Source organism: Pseudophryne corroboree, chromosome 6 (assembly GCF_028390025.1).
Source record: "Pseudophryne corroboree isolate aPseCor3 chromosome 6, aPseCor3.hap2, whole genome shotgun sequence".
Taxonomy (NCBI): domain Eukaryota; kingdom Metazoa; phylum Chordata; class Amphibia; order Anura; family Myobatrachidae; genus Pseudophryne; species Pseudophryne corroboree.
Window position 1 is genome coordinate 188223285 of NC_086449.1, and position 17478 is coordinate 188240762.

Here is a 17478-nt window from a genome sequence, read left to right on the forward strand (position 1 = left end):
GAAGGACTGCGTTTATCTACACTAAAGGTGCAGGTATCTGCTTTGTCAATTTACTTTTAAAGACGATTGGATCTATTGCCGTCTATACGCACTTTTCTCCAAGGTGTCCTCAGAGTACAGCCTCCATTCATTCCACCTACAGCGCCATGGGACTTGAATCTGGTTTTAGAGGTCTTACAGTCTTCATATTTTGAACCCTTACAGCAAGTGGATATAAAGTTTCTCACTTGGAAAACAATTTTTCTTCTAGCCTTAGCTTCGGCAAGGCGTGTTTCGGATTTGGGTGCCTTGTCATGCAAGTCACCGTATTTGGTGTTTCATGATGACAGAGCGGAACTTCGGACGAATCCCGCTTTCTTACCAAAGGTAGTGTCATCCTTTCACATCAATCAACCAATAGTAGTTCCTGTGTTGACAGCACATTCTGGAACTCTGGATGTGGTATGCGCATTACGCGTTTATGTATCCCGAACGTCTTCAGTTCGTAAGACGGATACGTTGTTTGTTCTCTATGATGCTGCCAAGATGGGTTGGCCAGCGTCTAAACAAACCTTATCCAGATGGATAAAACTAACCATACGTCAGGCTTACCTTCATGCTAGGTTACAACCACCTACATCAGTAACCGCTCATTCCACACGTTCTGTGGGAACTTCATGGGCAGCTGGTCGAGGAGCTTCTACGACGCAGCTTTGCCGTGCGGCTACATGGTCTTCAGTGCACACGTTTGTGCGCTTTTACAAGTTTGATACGTTTGCGGCATCAGCATCTAGCTTTGGCCGCCTACTGTTACAGGTGCCAAACAGCTCTCCCGCCCACGGGGGAAGCTTTGGTACGTCCCAAGAGTACTCCAGTGACCCCTAGTGGATGATAAAGAAAATAGGATTTTGGTACTTACCAGGTAAATCCTTTTCTTTGAATCCATAGGGGGCACTGGACGCCCACCCAGAGCAGTTTTACCTGGGTTGTATTAAGCTCAGAGGAGCTTATGGTAACACATTTTCACCGATTGGTTCAAATTATAAAGGTCTATCGGTTATGGTGTCAACTGTTTAGTTGTCAGTAACGTTATGTGTCAACTTTGTTGTCCGTTATGTTATAGGAATTCTCCATTGTCAACCTCTCTATAGTTCCTGTTCGGCTCAGTAAAAAACACTGAGGTAGTACACTGAGGTACTCTGTGATATGGAGGGGTGGAGTGTTCTAAATTTAAATATTCAGTGCTGTTCCTACGGAAGCCCGTCCATATCCCCAAGAGTACTCCAGTGCCCCCTATGGATTCAAAGAAAAGGATTTACCTGGTAAGTACCAAAATCCTATTATTGCTTTGTAATGTGAGTCCTTTATTAATAGAGTTGTGTGTGTGTGTGTGTGTGTGTGTGTGTGTATATATATGTGTGTGTGTGTATATATATGTGTGTGTGTGTATATATGTGTATATGTATGTGTATATGTATGTGTATATGTATATGTGTATATATATATAATATATAAAAAATATATATATATATATATATATTATGTATGTATCTTCCACACTGTTGATATTGCCGGGATTTTCTCTTGGGGATGGTATCGGGATCTTGGCGCTTGGGATGCCGGCAGTCAGAATACCGACAGCGGCATCCTGACGCCTACTTGGTAAGAGGTTCCCAAACTCTTCCATTACAGTCAAGGTTTTAAGTATATCCATGATGAGCCCAGGTGACTTAATTAGTACCTTAGTCACTTTAATTTAAGCATCTGAGATCAAGCATTGATATCCTTAAAGCCTACTGTAATGACAGAGTTTGGGAATTTCTGCACTAAATGTAGACCTCATATGCAAATAGTGCTAGAGAATAGCTCCATTTCTAAGCAGAAAAAGAAATATATACTAAAAAAAATCTATATGGTGCAACTCAATGAACAATATTTATTTCCAGGTAACACACACATTTTCTTTTGCAGGTGTCCTATGGGAGTCTACCTGTGAAGTGCTCTGATGATTGGCAGGCAATAGAGAGCTGCATGTTTATCTGATGCGCCTATATACAAAAAGACTTCTAGTAAGACTTCAGTAAGGTGACAGATATTTCCATATGTCAGTAAGGCTGAAGGGTCCTTGTCATGACCTCCAGATATGCCAATCTGAGAATCGCCGTCCGTGACTTCTGGATTACTTTAACCACGTCACTGCCACAAGCAAGAAGAGTTTAGCAACTAAACGCAAGGCCGTCTTCGCTTCGGCCTACACACACACACTTATTAATACGTCACGAAATAATAGCATGGATAATGAGGCCTTTGGGCATAAGAACACAGACCAGAACTAAAAACTAGATGTTTAATTTCAAGAATATCTTTTCAAGAAGAGCTTTTAGTTACAAAAAACAGTTATGGTGCCCATACACTTGTGCGATGCTCCGCGACGCGATATCGCGGGGCATCGCACCGGCAGTTCAGGTACAATGAAATCGCACCTGAACTGCCAAAGTGATTACCATGCGATCATGCGATAGATCGCATGGTAATCACTTGATGGGCACGTCACCGCCGAGTGGGAGCGATCGCACTGCGATGCGATAAATATTAAGTGCAGCACATACTATCATGAGATGCGATATTCGAGCGGCGTGCCCGCACATCGCGTCGCATGGTACCTTAAATGTGCATACAATCCTTCGATCTCTCTCACAGAAGGGGTCGAAAACGAAGGATTGTATGCCATATCTCACAAGTGTGTGGGCTACATTACAAAGATTATGAGAAATATTTAAAAGTACACAGAGATTAGGATACAATTTCATATCAAAGGGAGGATTATTTCAGAAACCTAACTTGCTCAACTGCAGGTAGGCATTCTGGGTGGAGTGATTTCACACTCTAGGAGAAATGGTGCATTCCCAGCTCTTGGCTGTTTCCCTCAGAAATGAAGAACACAGTGTGTGAGAGGGGCAGATATAGCCCCGTCACAGCTGCAGCCCCACCGCTTCCCTAACTATGTCAATGCTGTGTACTTGAGCAGTGAGAAACCAGATTTACTTTTTCAACAGCTGTCTTCTTAAGTTTCGAGAGGTCAGGTTTCTTGACCTGGCCTGGCTTTTAGTGATGTTTCTTCTAACTATAGTTTATAGCTTCTTAGATAATGTAAGGGCCATAAACTAACCTCTGATTCCCCACTATACATCAAGTGTCCTCTACTCCCATATCTGTGTAGCTATGAGTTCACTTAGAGGACAGGCTGGCATCCATGTTGTGTCACAGACTCCATTTCATTAGACATTACATACAAGTGTTATATATCATTGGATGCAAGTAAATGTCCCATTTTGCCACAGTCCTTTTTCTCTAACGTCCTAAGTGGATGCTGGGGACTCCGTAAGGACCATGGGGAATAGCGGCTCCGCAGGAGACTGGGCACAAAAGTAAAAGCTTTAGGACTACCTGGTGTGCACTGGCTCCTCCCCCTATGACACTCCTCCAAGCCCCAGTTAGATTTTTGTGCCCGAACGAGAAGGGTGCACACTAGGTGGCTCTCCTGAGCTGCTTAGTGAAAAGTTTAGTTTTAGGTTTTTTATTTTCAGTGAGACCTGCTGGCAACAGGCTCACTGCACCGAGGGACTAAGGGGAGAAGAAGCGAACTCACCTGCGTGCAGAGTGGATTGGGCTTCTTAGGCTACTGGACATTAGCTCCAGAGGGACGATCACAGGCCCAGCCATGGATGGGTCCCAGAGCCGCGCCGCCGGCCCCCTTACAGAGCCAGAAGACTGAAGAGGTCCGGGAAATCGGCGGCAGAAGACGTCCTGTCTTCAATAAGGTAGCGCACAGCACCGCAGCTGTGCGCCATTGCTCTCAGCACACTTCACACGCCATTGCTCTCAGCACACTTCACACTCCGGTCACTGAGGGTGCAGGGCGCTGGGGGGGGGGCGCCCTGAGACGCAATAAAAACACCTTAGATGGCTAAAAATACATCACATATAGCTCCTGGGCTATATGGATGCATTTAACCCCTGCCAGTTTTTCCTTAAAAAAGCGGGAGAAAGGCCGCCGAGAAGGGGGCGGAGCCTATCTACTCAGCACACAAGCGCCATTTTCCCTCACAGCTCCGTTGGAGGGAAGCTCCCTGACTCTCCCCTGCAGTCCTGCACTACAGAAACAGGGTAAAACAAGAGAGGGGGGGCACTAAATTTGGCAGATTAATAATACAGCAGCTATATAAGGGAAAAACACTTATATAAGGTTATCCCTGTATATATATAGCGCTCTGGTGTGTGCTGGCAAACTCTCCCTCTGTCTCCCCAAAGGGCTAGTGGGGTCCTGTCCTCTATCAGAGCATTCCCTGTGTGTGTGCTGTGTGTCGGTACGTTGTGTCGACATGTATGAGGAGGAAAATGGTATGGAGGCGGAGCAATTGCCTGTAATAGTGATGTCACCCCCTAGGGAGTCGACACCTGACTGGATGGTCGTATGGAAGGAATTACGTGATAGCGTCAGCACTTTACAAAAGACTGTTGACGACATGAGACAGCCGGAAAAACAGTTAATACCTGTCCAGGCGTCTCAAACACCGTCAGGGGCTCTAAAGCGCCCGTTACCTCAGATGGTCGACACAGACCCAGACACGGACACTGACTCCAGTGTCGACGGTGAGGAAACAAACGTATTTTCCAGTAGGGCCACACGTTACATGATCACGGCAATGAAGGAGGTTTTGAACATTTCTGATACTACAAAAAAGGGTATTATGTGGGGTGTGAAAAAACTACCCGTAGTTTTTCCTGAATCAGATGAATTAAATGAGGTGTGTGATGAATCGTGGGTTTCCCCCGATAAAAAACTGCTAATTTCTAAAAAATGATTGGCATTATACCCTTTCCCGCCAGAGGTTAGGGCGCGTTGGGAAACACCCCCTAGGGTAGATAAGGCGCTCACACGCTTATCAAAACAAGTGGCGTTACCGTCTCCGGATACGGCCGCCCTCAAGGAGCCAGCTGATAGAAAGCTGGAAAATATCCTAAAAAGTATATACACACATACTGGTGTTATACTGAGACCAGCAATCGCCTCAGCCTGGATGTGCAGTGCTGGGGTGGCTTGGTCGGATTCCCTGACTGAAAATATTGATACCCTGGACAGGGACAGTATATTATTGACTATAGAGCATTTAAAGGATGCATTTCTATATATGCGAGATGCACAGAGGGATATTTGCACTCTGGCATCAAGAGTAAGTGCGCTGTCCATTTCTGCCAGAAGAGGGTTATGGACGCGACAGTGGTCAGGTGATGCGGATTCCAAACGGCATATGGAAGTATTGCCGTATAAAGGGGAGGAGTTATTTGGGGTCGGTCTATCGGACCTGGTGGCCACGGCAAAGGCTGGGAAACCCACCTTTTTACCCCAGGTCACCTCTCAGCAGAAAAAGACACCGTCTTTTCAGGCTCAATCCTTTCGTCCCCATAAGGGCAAGCGGGCAAAAGGCCACTCATATCTGCCCCGGGGCAGAGGAAGGGGAAAAAGACTGCAGCAGGCAGCCTCTTCCCAGGAACAGAAGCCCTCCCCCGCTTCTGCCAAGTCCTCAGCATGACGCTGGGGCCTTACAAGCGGACTCAGGTACGGTGGGGGGTCGTCTCAAGAATTTCAGCGCGCAGTGGGCTCACTCGCAAGTGGACCCCTGGATCCTGCAGGTAGTATCTCAGGGGTACAAATTGGATTTCGAGACGTCTCCCCCTCGCCGGTTCCTGAAGTCTGCTTTACCAACGTCTCCCTCCGACAGGGAGGCGGTATTGGAAGCCATTCACAAGCTGTATTCCCAGCAGGTGATAATCAAGGTACCCCTCCTACAACAGGGAAAGGGGTATTATTCCACGCTGTTTGTGGTACCGAAGCCGGACGGCTCGGTGAGACCTATTTTAAATCTGAAATCCTTGAACACTTACATACAAAGGTTTAAATTCAAGATGGAGTCACTCAGAGCAGTGATAGCGAACCTGGAAGAAGGGGACTATATGGTGTCTCTGGACATCAAGGATGCTTACCTCCATGTCCCAATTTGCCCTTCTCACCAAGGGTACCTCAGGTTTGTGGTACAGAACTGTCACTATCAGTTTCAGACGCTGCCGTTTGGATTGTCCACGGCACCCCGGGTCTTTACCAAGGTAATGGCCGAAATGATGATTCTTCTTCGAAGAAAAGGCGTCTAAATTATCCCTTACTTGAACGATCTCCTGATAAGGGCAAGGTCCAGGGAACAGTTAGAGGTCGGAGTAGCACTATCTCAAGTAGTGCTACGACAGCACGGGTGGATTCTAAATATTCCAAAATCGCAGCTGATTCCGACGACGCGTCTGCTGTTCCTAGGGATGATTCTGGACACAGTCCAGAAAAAGGTGTTTCTCCCGGAGGAGAAAGCCAGGGAGTTATCCGAGCTAGTCAGGAACCTCCTAAAACCAGGCCAAGTGTCAGTGCATCAATGCACAAGGGTCCTGGGAAAAATGGTGGCTTCTTACGAAGCGATTCCATTCGGCAGATTCCACGCAAGAACTTTTCAGTGGGATCTGCTGGACAAATGGTCCGGATCGCATCTTCAGATGCATCAGCGGATAACCCTGTCTCCAAGGACAAGGGTGTCTCTCCTGTGGTGGTTACAGAGTGCTCATCTTCTAGAGGGCCGCAGATTCGGCATTCAGGACTGGGTCCTGGTGACCACGGATGCCAGCCTGAGAGGCTGGGGAGCAGTCACACAGGGAAGAAATTTCCAGGGCTTGTGGTCAAGCCTGGAGACATCACTTCACATAAATATCCTGAAGCTAAGAGCCATCTACAATGCTCTGAGCCTAGCAAGACCTCTGCTTCAAGGTCAGCCGGTGCTGATCCTGTCGGACAACATCACGGCAGTCGTTCACGTAAACAGACAGGGCGGCACAAGAAGCAGGAGGGCAATGACAGAAGTTGCAAGGATTCTTCGCTGGGCAGAAAATCATGTGATAGCACTGTCAGCAGTGTTCATTCCGGGTGTGGACAACTGGGAAGCAGACTTCCTCAGCAGACACGACCTCCACCCGGGGGAGTGGGGACTTCACCCAGAAGTCTTCCACATGATTGTGAACCGTTGGGAAAAACCAAAGGTGGACATGATGGCGTCCCGCCTCAACAAAAAACTAGACAGATATTGCGCCAGGTCAAGGGACCCTCAGGCAATAGCTGTGGACGCTCTGGTAACACCATGGGTGTACCAGTCAGTGTATGTGTTCCCTCCTCTGCCTCTCATACCCAAGGTACTGAGGATCATAAGAAGGAGAGGAGTAAGGACTATACTCGTGGCTCCGGATTGGCCAAGAAGGACTTGGTACCCGGAACTTCAAGAGATGCTCACAGAGGACCCGTGGCCTCTACCTCTAAGAAAGGACCTGCTCCAGCAGGGACCCTGTCTCTTCCAAGACTTACCGCGGCTGCGTTTGACGGCATGGCGGTTGAACGCCGGATCCTGAAGGAAAAAGGCATTCCGGATGAAGTCATCCCTACCCTGATCAAAGCCAGGAAGGATGTAACCGTACAACATTATCACCGTATTTGGCGTAAATATGTTGCGTGGTGCGAGGCCAGGAAGGCCCCTACAGAGGAATTTCAACTGGGTCGTTTCCTGCATTTCCTACAAACAGGACTGTCTATGGGCCTAAAATTAGGGTCCATTAAGGTTCAGATTTCGGCCCTGTCGATTTTCTTCCAAAAAGAACTGGCTTCAGTTCCTGAAGTACAGACGTTTGTCAAGGGGGTACTGCATATACAACCTCCTTTTGTGCCTCCAGTGGCACCTTGGGATCTAAATGTAGTTTTGGGATTCCTAAAATCACATTGGTTTGAACCACTTTCCACTGTGGACTTAAAATATCTCACATGGAAGGTGGTAATGCTGTTAGCCCTGGCTTCAGCCAGGCGTGTCTCAGAATTGGCGGCTTTATCCTATTAAAGCCCTTACCTAATTTTTCATACGGACAGGGCAGAATTGAGGACTCGTCCTCAATTTCTCCCTAAGGTGGTTTCAGCATTTCACTTGAACCAGCCTATTGTGGTGCCTGCGGCTACTAGGGACTTGGAGGACTCCAAGTTGCTGGACGTAGTCAGGGCCCTGAAAATATGTTTCCAGGACGGCTGGAGTCAGAAAATCTGACTCGCTATTTACCCTGTATGCACCCAACAAGCTGGGTGCTCCTGCTTCTAAGCAGACTATTGCTCGCTGGATTTGTAGTACAATTCAGCTTGCACATTCTGTGGCAGGCCTGCCACAGCCAAAATCTGTAAATGCCCATTCCACAAGGAAGGTGGGCTCATCTTGGGCGGCTGCCCGAGGGGTCTCGGCTTTACAACTTTGCCGAGCAGCTACTTGGTCAGGGGCAAACACGTTTGCTAAATTCTACAAATTTGATACCCTGGCTGAGGAGGACCTGGAGTTCTCTCATTCGGTGCTGCAGAGTCATCCGCGCACTCCCGCCCGTTTGGGAGCTTTGGTATAATCCCCATGGTCCTTACGGAGTCCCCAGCATCCACTTAGGACGTTAGAGAAAATAAGAATTTACTTACCGATAATTCTATTTCTCGTAGTCCGTAGTGGATGCTGGGCGCCCATCCCAAGTGCGGATTGTCTGCAATACTTGTACATAGTTATTGTTACAAAAATCGGGTTATTATTGTTGTGAGCCATCTTTTCAGAGGCTCCTCTGTTATCATGCTGTTAACTGGGTTCAGATCACGGGTTGTACGGTGTGATTGGTGTGGCTGGTATGAGTCTTACCCGGGATTCAATATCCTTCCTTATTGTGTACGCTCGTCCGGGCACAGTATCCTAACTGAGGCTTGGAGGAGGGTCATAGGGGGAGGAGCCAGTGCACACCAGGTAGTCCTAAAGCTTTTACTTTTGTGCCCAGTCTCCTGCGGAGCCGCTATTCCCCATGGTCCTTACGGAGTCCCCAGCATCCACTACGGACTATGAGAAATAGAATTATCGGTAAGTAAATTCTTATTTTTTCTCCTTTTCCTTCATTAAATCACATAGGGTGTTCAAATTATGATGGTCTAGAGTCAGACTATGGGGCAATTCAATTAGTTGTGGAAATTTAGCGCAGGCTAATTGAAGCAACAGAGCTATTCAATTAGCTCCAAGGCAGCCCGCAGGCTGCAGTTAACAGGGATTTAGTGATGCAGTGCAAAAAAGGCAACGCCTTTGCTGTGACTGACGTTGCACTCTCTCGCTGTCGTCCAGCTGCCGGGGGCTACTACGTGGATGTCTTTATGTGGGAAGCAGTCAGGATCCCGGCTGTCAGGAACCCGGCAGTCAGAATACCAACGCCGGGATCCCGACACTAGTCTGAATGCCGACACCGACATTCAGAAAGGGAGCAACATCCCGGCACCGGAATCCCGAACAAGGAGACACCGTGGTGCTGCAGAGGTAAGCCACGGGGGGTGGGGAAGGAGGGGGAGGTTAGGGTTAGGCTGCTTCCCAGGGGGTTAGGGTTAGGCTGTGGGGAGGGAGGTTTAGGCACCCCCCATCGTAGGGTTAGGCTATGGGGTGGGCGGGTTGGTTTTAGGCAGAGGGGATGGGGGGTTACGTTTAGGCACCTCTGGGGGTGGCTAGGGTTAGGCACAAAGAGGGGAGGTTAAGGTTAGGCTGCGGGTAGGGTGGGTTAGGATTAAAGGGGTGGGAAGAGGGTAGAACACCCTTTACTCACCCCTGTAGGTATTTTAAACTCCGGGATCCCAGCATCTGTATTTCGAATTCCGGGATACCATACGCCGAGATCTCATACTGATCCCCTTTATGTGTTCCACGTTATGTGCTATTCGTGATGATATCCTTTTATTATTTTTTATGTTTTTTGTGTTTACATTCTTGTACACGTGTTTTATATTGTCCTTACATGGCTCATTATCTTAGCGTATCAGTATGACTGCAGCGCTGTTTTTCTTTTCTGTTTGATAGGTGAGAGAGCCGGCTGCTGTAGGCTGAGGCCTCAAAGTGAAATGGAGAATTCGTCCATGAGTGAGGAGGAGGGTGGGCCGGCTTCAGGCATGATAGTGGGTGAGGAAGACACCAGTGCCCAGGATATACTGCTGAGGGAGGCTGCCGGGCTGCTGCTGGAAGCAGGGTGAGAGCAGCACATTGTTTATAACAGCCCATAAGGCTGCATACAAAATTCCACGAGTTTGGCGCAAGATCGTGCCACAAGGGGGGGCGAGTTGCAGGGTCATTGGTAGTGTTTCCAAACTAATCCGATGGCTGCTTGACCCTTTCAGGTTTAATTTTATTACCCCCATTGAGTCTTCCCCGGATACAGATTCTTAGCCCATGAAAACGTATTAGTGAGCTTTATTATCTAAATGCATATATTTATGTGCTAAATTCTATGGGAAACAGTTTGCACAGTGCTACAATAGTCCATTACAGGGCAAGCTGCGTACTACCTGTGTACAAGCCCCAATACGCCCTGATCACCTTTTTCGCCCAAGGAATCACGCTATTGAGGTCTGTGTCTCACTGGTCCATAATGTGCCATCAAGCAATGAGCATTAATCTAACGTTCCAGCTACATCACTGGGTATTTCATCTGTAACTGCTGGGACAGTGATTTGATAACTTCTGAAGCAAGTCCAATTTAAATGCAGTAAAGTATTTATTCCGTTTAAAAACAAACAAAAAACACTGTTGTTAAACTTTGCCTTCTAGAAAGAGGAATCTACCTAGGTGTTCTGCGTACAGATGTGGCCTCACTGGATGTCTGTACGCCATATGGCGTGAGATGCCCGCTGCAACTGAGACGCTCCGAGAGATGTATTATTAAGTATCTCTCCTTCATCCACTAGGGGACACTGCTTATTGGCATCGCAGATGCAGCCAATAGCCACTCAGTGTACCAGAGAGGACAGGCTGCGACTTTAATGGCAAGGAATTGGTAGAACACACGTACAAAGTCGCTTATAAAGCGAACGGAACTCAGCGTGAGGAAAAGCTGCCGCCACTCACATCGGTGTCCTTATTACACAGACTCGCACACAGATGTACAAATGTCTCATATCAAATTGATCTGTACAAGCTCGCAATGGAGTTTTGGTGCTCACAGTTGCTTTATATATGCAAGAAAGATGCCTGGTGCTGCCAAGATGTGCGGGGCCTGACGTGCCCACAGGGGCTACTTGGCGCGACAGGAGAAACAATAGGAAAGGACACATCTGTAGGTCTGCAATATTGGTCTCTGTCTTACTGATTCATATCATGGATGGTCTCCAGACAATAGAATACTGTACATTTTCTCTACCCGATGGGGTATGTGACAAGCATTGTGTGCAGAGAGCGCACAATGTCCCCCATTATTAGTGTCGCCAGCCTACAAACCGCACCACTGCAGCTGAATTGAGCTATGATATGTAATTGGGGTGACGGGGTGTTTGAGTCCCAGCCACAATTGACAAAGGATATATGTTTTTCTCTATCGTCCTAAGTGGATGCTGGGGTTCCTGAAAGGACCATGGGGAAATAGCGGCTCCGCAGGAGACAGGGCACAAAAGTAAAGCTTTTACAGGTCAGGTGGTGTGTACTGGCTCCTCCCCCTATGACCCTCCTCCAGACTCCAGTTAGATTTTTGTGCCCGGCCGAGAAGGGTGCAATTCTAGGTGGCTCTCATAAAGAGCTGCTTAGAGAGTTTAGCTTAGGTTTTTTTTATTTTACAGTGATTCCTGCTGGCAACAGGATCACTGCAACGAGGGACAGAGGGGAGAAGAAGTGAACTCACCTGCGTGCAGGATGGATTGGCTTCTTGGCTACTGGACATGAAGCTCCAGAGGGACGATCACAGGTACAGCCTGGATGGTCACCGGAGCCACGCCGCCGGCCCCCTCACAGATGCTGAAGCAAGAAGAGGTCCAGAATCGGCGGCTGAAGACTCCTGCAGTCTTCTTAAGGTAGCGCACAGCACTGCAGCTGTGCGCCATTTTCCTCTCAGCACACTTCACACGGCAGTCACTGAGGGTGCAGGGCGCTGGGAGGGGGGCGCCCTGGGAGGCAAATGAAAACCTTTAAAAAGGCTAAAAATACCTCACATATAGCCCCAGAGGCTATATGGAGATATTTACCCCTGCCTAAATGTACTAAATAGCGGGAGACGAGCCCGCCGGAAAAGGGGCGGGGCCTATCTCCTCAGCACACGGCGCCATTTTCTGTCACAGCTCCGCTGGTCAGGAAGGCTCCCAGGTCTCTCCCCTGCACTGCACTACAGAAACAGGGTATAACCGAGAGGGGGGGCAAAATAAATGGCAATATATCAATATAAAAGCAGCTATAAGGGAGCACTTAATCATAAGGCTATCCCTGTCATATATAGCGCTTTTTGGTGTGTGCTGGCAGACTCTCCCTCTGTCTCCCCAAAGGGCTAGTGGGTCCTGTCTTCGTATAGAGCATTCCCTGTGTGTCTGCTGTGTGTCGGTACGTGTGTGTCGACATGTATGAGGACGTTATTGGTGTGGAGGCGGAGCAATTGCCAAATATGAGGATGTCACCTCCTAGGGGGTCGACACCAGAATGGATGCCTTTATTTGTGGAATTACGGGATAGCGTCAACTCGCTTAAGCAGTCGTTTGCCGACATGAGGCGGCCGGACACTCAATTAGTGCCTGTCCAGGCGCCTCAAACACCGTCAGGGGCTGTAAAACGCCCCTTGCCTCAGTCGGTCGACACAGACCCAGACACAGGCACTGATTCCGGTGGTGAAGGTGACGAATCAACCGTATTTTCCAGTAGGGCCACACGTTATATGATTTTGGCAATAAAGGAGATGTTACATTTAGCTGATACTACAGGTACCACTAAACAGGGTATTATGTGGGGTGTGAAAAAACTACCAGTAGTTTTTACCGAATCAGAAGAATTAAATGACGTGTGTGATGAAGCGTGGGGTGCCCCGATAAAAAACTGCTAATTTCAAAGAAGTTATTGGCTTTATACCCTTTCCCGCCAGAGGTTAGGGAGCGCTGGGAAACACCTCCTAGGGTGGACAAAGCGCTAACACGCTTATCAAAACAAGTGGCGTTACCCTCTCCTGAGACGGCCGCACTTAAAGATCCATCAGATAGGAGGATGGAAAATATCCAAAAAGGTATATACACACATGCAGGTGTTATACTACGACCAGCTATTGCGACTGCCTGGATGTGCAGTGCTGGGGTAGTTTGGTCAGAGTCCCTGATCGAAAATATTGATACCCTGGACGGGGACAATATTTTACTGTCGTTAGAACAAATAAAGGATGCATTTCTTTATATGCGTGATGCACAGAGAGATATCTGCACACTGGCATCACGGGTAAGTGCTATGTCCATTTCGGCCAGAAGAGCTTTATGGACACGACAGTGGACAGGCGATGCGTAGAGGAGTTATTTGGGGTCGGTCTATCGGATTTGGTGGCCACGGCTACGGCCGGGAAATCCACCTTTCTACCTCAAGTCACTCCCCAACAGAAAAAGGCACCGACTTTTCAACCGCAGCCTTTTCGTTCCTTTAAAAATAAGAGAGCAAAGGGCTATTCATATCTGCCACGAGGCAGAGGACGAGGGAAGAGACAGCAACAGGCAGCTCCTTCCCAGGAACAGAAGCCCTCCCCGGCTTCTACAAAAGCCTCAGCATGACGCTGGGGCTTCGCAAGCGGACTTGGGGGCGGTAGGCGGTCGTCTCAAAAATTACAGCGCGCAGTGGGCTCACTCGCAGGTAAATCCCTGGATCCTGCAGATAATATCTCAGGGGTACAGGTTGAAATTAGAGACAGAGCCACCTCGCCGTTTCCTGAAGTCGGCTTTACCAACGTCCCCCTCAGAAAGGGAGACGGTTTTGGAAGCCATTCACAAGCTGTATTCTCAGCAGGTGATAGTCAAGGTACCTCTTCTACAACAAGGGAAGGGGTATTATTCCACTCTTTTTGTGGTACCGAAGCCGGATGGCTCGGTAAGGCCTATTCTAAATCTGAAGTCCTTGAACCTGTACATAAAGAAGTTCAAGTTCAAGATGGAGTCACTCAGAGCAGTGATAGCGAACCTGGAAGAAGGGGACTTTATGGTATCCTTGGACATCAAGGATGCGTATCTCCACGTTCCAATTACCCCTCACACCAGGGGTACCTCAGGTTCGTTGTACAAAACTGTCACTATCAGTTTCCGACGCTGCCGTTTGGTTTGTCCACGGCACCTCGGGTCTTTACAAAGGTAATGGCCGAGATAATATTTCTTCTTCGAAGAAAAGGCGTATTAATTATCCCATACTTGGACGATCTCCTAATAAGGACAAGGTCCAGAGAACAGCTAGAGATGGGTTTAGCACTATCTCAAGAGGTGCTAAAGCAGCACGGATGGATTCTGAATATTCCAAAATCCCAATTAATGCCGACAACTCGTCTGCTGTTCCTGGGGATGATTCTGGACACAGTTCAGAAAAAGGTTTTTCTTCCCGAAGAAAAAGCCAAGGAGTTATCTGACCTGGTCAGGAACCTCCTAAAACCAGGAAAGGTGTCTGTACATCAATGCACAAGAGTCCTGGGAAAAAATGGTAGCTTCTTACGAAGCAATCCCTTTCGGCAGATTCCATGCAAGGGGATCTGTTGGACAAATGGTCAGGGTCGCATCTTCAGATGCACCTGCGGATAACCCTGTCGCCGAGGACAAGGGTATCCCTTCTGTGGTGGTTGCAAGAGGCTCATCTATTGGAGGGCCGCAGATTCGGCATGCAGGATTGGATCCTGGTGACCACGGATGCCAGCCTGAGAGGCTGGGGAGCAGTCACACAGGGAAGAAATTTCCAGGGAGTGTGGTCGAGCCTGAAAAAGTCTCTTCACATAAGCATTCTGGAACTAAGAGCAATCTACAATGCTCTAAGCCAGGCGGAACCTCTGCTTCAAGGAAGACCGGTGTTGATCCAGTCGGACAACATCACGGCAGTCGCCCATGTAAACAGACAGGGCGGCACAAGAAACAGAATGGCAGAAGCTGCCAGGATCCTTCGCTGGGCGGAGAATCACGTGATAGCACTGTCAGCAGTATTCATCCCGGGCGTGGACAACTGGGAAGCAGACTTCCTCAGCAGACACGACCTTCACCCGGGAGAGTGGGTACTTCATCCAGAAGTTTTCCACATGCTATTAAACCGTTGGGTAAAACCAATGGTGGACATGATGGCGTCTTGCCTCAACAAGACACTGGACAGTTATTGCGCCAGGTCAAGAGATCCGCAGGCAATAGCTGTGGACGCGTTGGTAACACTTTGGGTGTACCAGTCCGTATATGTGTTTCCTCCTCTGCCTCTCATACCAAAGGTATTGAGGATTATACGGCAAAGAGGAGTAAGACTAGTGGCTCCGGATTGGCCAAGAAGGACTTGGTACCCGGAACTTCGAGAGATGGTCACGGACGATCCGTGGCCTCTACTTCTGAGAAGGGACCTGCTTCAGCAGGGTCCTTGTCTTTTTCAAGACTTACCGCGGCTGCGTTTGACGGCATGGCGTTTGAATGCCAGATCCTAAAAGGAAAAGGCATTCCAGAAGAAGTCATTCCTACCTTGATAAAGGCAAGGAAGGAAGTCACCGCGAAGCATTATCGCCGTATTTGGCGAAAATATGTTGCGTGGTGCGAGCAGCGGAGTGCTCCGATGGAGGAATTTCAACTGGGTCGTTTTCCTACATTTCCTGCAATCAGGATTGTCTATGGGTCTCAAATTGGGATCTATTAAGGTTCAAATTTCGGCCCTATCAATATTCTTCCAAAAAGAATTGGCCTCAGTCCCTGAGGTCCAGATTTTTATCAAAGGAGTACTGCATATACAGCCTCCTGTGGTGCCTAAGGTGGCACCGTGGGATCTAAATGTAGTTTTAGATTTCCTCAAATCCAATTGGTTTGAACCACTAAAGAATGTGGATTTGAAATATCTCACATGGAAAGTGACTATGTTACTGGCCCTGGCTTCGGCCGGGAGAGTATCTGAACTGGCGGCTTTGTTTTATAAAAGCCCTTATTTAATTTTCCATTCGACATAGGGCAGAGCTGCGGACGCGTCCGCATTTTCTCCCTAAGGTGGTATCAGCGTTTCACCTGAACCAGCCTATTGTAGTGCCTGCGGCTACAGACGACTTGAAGGACTCCAAGTTGTTGGACGTTGTCAGAGCCTTAAAAATATACATTTAAAGGACGGCTGGAGTCAGAAAATCTGACTCGCTGTTTATACTGTATGCACCCAACAAGTTGGGTGCACCTGCTTCTAAGCAGTCGATTGCTCGTTGGATTTGTAACAAAATTCAACTTGTACATTCTGTGGCAGGCCTGCCACAGCCTAAATCTGTTAAGGCCCATTCCGCAAGGAAGGTGGGCTCATCTTGGGCGGCTGCCCGAGGGGTCTCGGCATTACAACTCTGCCGAGCAGCTACGTGGTCAGGGGAGAACACGTTTGTAAATTTTTACAAATTTGATACCCTGGCAAAGGAGGACCTGGAGTTCTCTCATTCGGTGCTGCAGAGTCATCCGCACTCTCCCGCCCGTTTGGGAGCTTTGGTATAATCCCCATGGTCCTTTCAGGAACCCCAGCATCCACTTAGGACGATAGAGAAAATAAGAATTTACTTACCGATAATTCTATTTCTCGGAGTCCGTAGTGGATGCTGGGCGCCCATCCCAAGTGCGGATTATCTGCAATACTTGTACATAGTTATTGTTAACTAATTCGGGTTATTGTTTAGGAAGCCATCTTTCAGAGGCTCCTCTGTTATCATACTGTTAACTGGGTTTAGATCACAAGTTGTACGGTGTGATTGGTGTGGCTGGTATGAGTCGTACCCGGGATTCAAAATCCTCCCTTATTGTGTACGCTCGTCCGGGCACAGTACCTAACTGGAGTCTGGAGGAGGGTCATAGGGGGAGGAGCCAGTACACACCACCTGACCTGTAAAAGCTTTACTTTTGTGCCCTGTCTCCTGCGGAGCCGCTATTTCCCCATGGTCCTTTCAGGAACCCCAGCATCCACTACGGACTCCGAGAAATAGAATTATCGGTAAGTAAATTCTTATTTTTTCTAGGTACACCGGACCCTTGTCTAATGAGGACTTGCTACGGAATTCCTGTGAGTTAGGGGCTGCGTGCCAGCTGTTTACATCACTCTGCGTGTGGCTGGTGTCCGAGCTGAAGTCTGCCTCCACCCTGGTGGAAAACGTCAGCCCTACTGAGGGTGAGAGTCCGCTGCTAACCTGAAAATGTTATATGTATGGTATGGGCTGGTCTTAGGAAAAACAGGAATTAGCTGTTTTGTGACTGACAAGGTTGGAGGTTTTCCACTTACTGTAAAACTAATGTAGGTGCCCACCTATACGATTGACAGGCCGCGCGCGCAATATCTGCTGATTGGCCCTATAATTGCACTGGTGTGCACGTAGCAGCGATAGCTGATAAACAGCTTAACATGCTCCAGCAAGTGG

The 17478-nt window shown here is 48.3% G+C and overlaps 1 protein-coding gene across 6 annotated transcripts in view; it reads left to right on the top strand.

The window, feature by feature from the left end:
* LOC134931785 (protein FAM98B-like) overlaps nucleotides 1-17478 on the top strand; it is a 64846-nt gene that overhangs the window by 19428 nt on the left and 27940 nt on the right. For 2 of the 6 annotated variants that reach the window (XM_063925471.1, XM_063925473.1), the window contains exons 2-4: nucleotides 1951-2048; nucleotides 9966-10131; nucleotides 17083-17231. In XM_063925471.1, coding sequence (XP_063781541.1) covers nucleotides 10007-10131; nucleotides 17083-17231 — 274 coding nt within the window. In that variant the 5' untranslated portion in view covers nucleotides 1951-2048; nucleotides 9966-10006. Of the gene's footprint in view, nucleotides 1-1950; nucleotides 2065-9965; nucleotides 10132-17082; nucleotides 17232-17478 lie in introns of all 6 variants that reach the window. The other 4 variants (XM_063925476.1, XM_063925477.1, XM_063925474.1 and 1 more) reach the window with 3 other exon arrangements.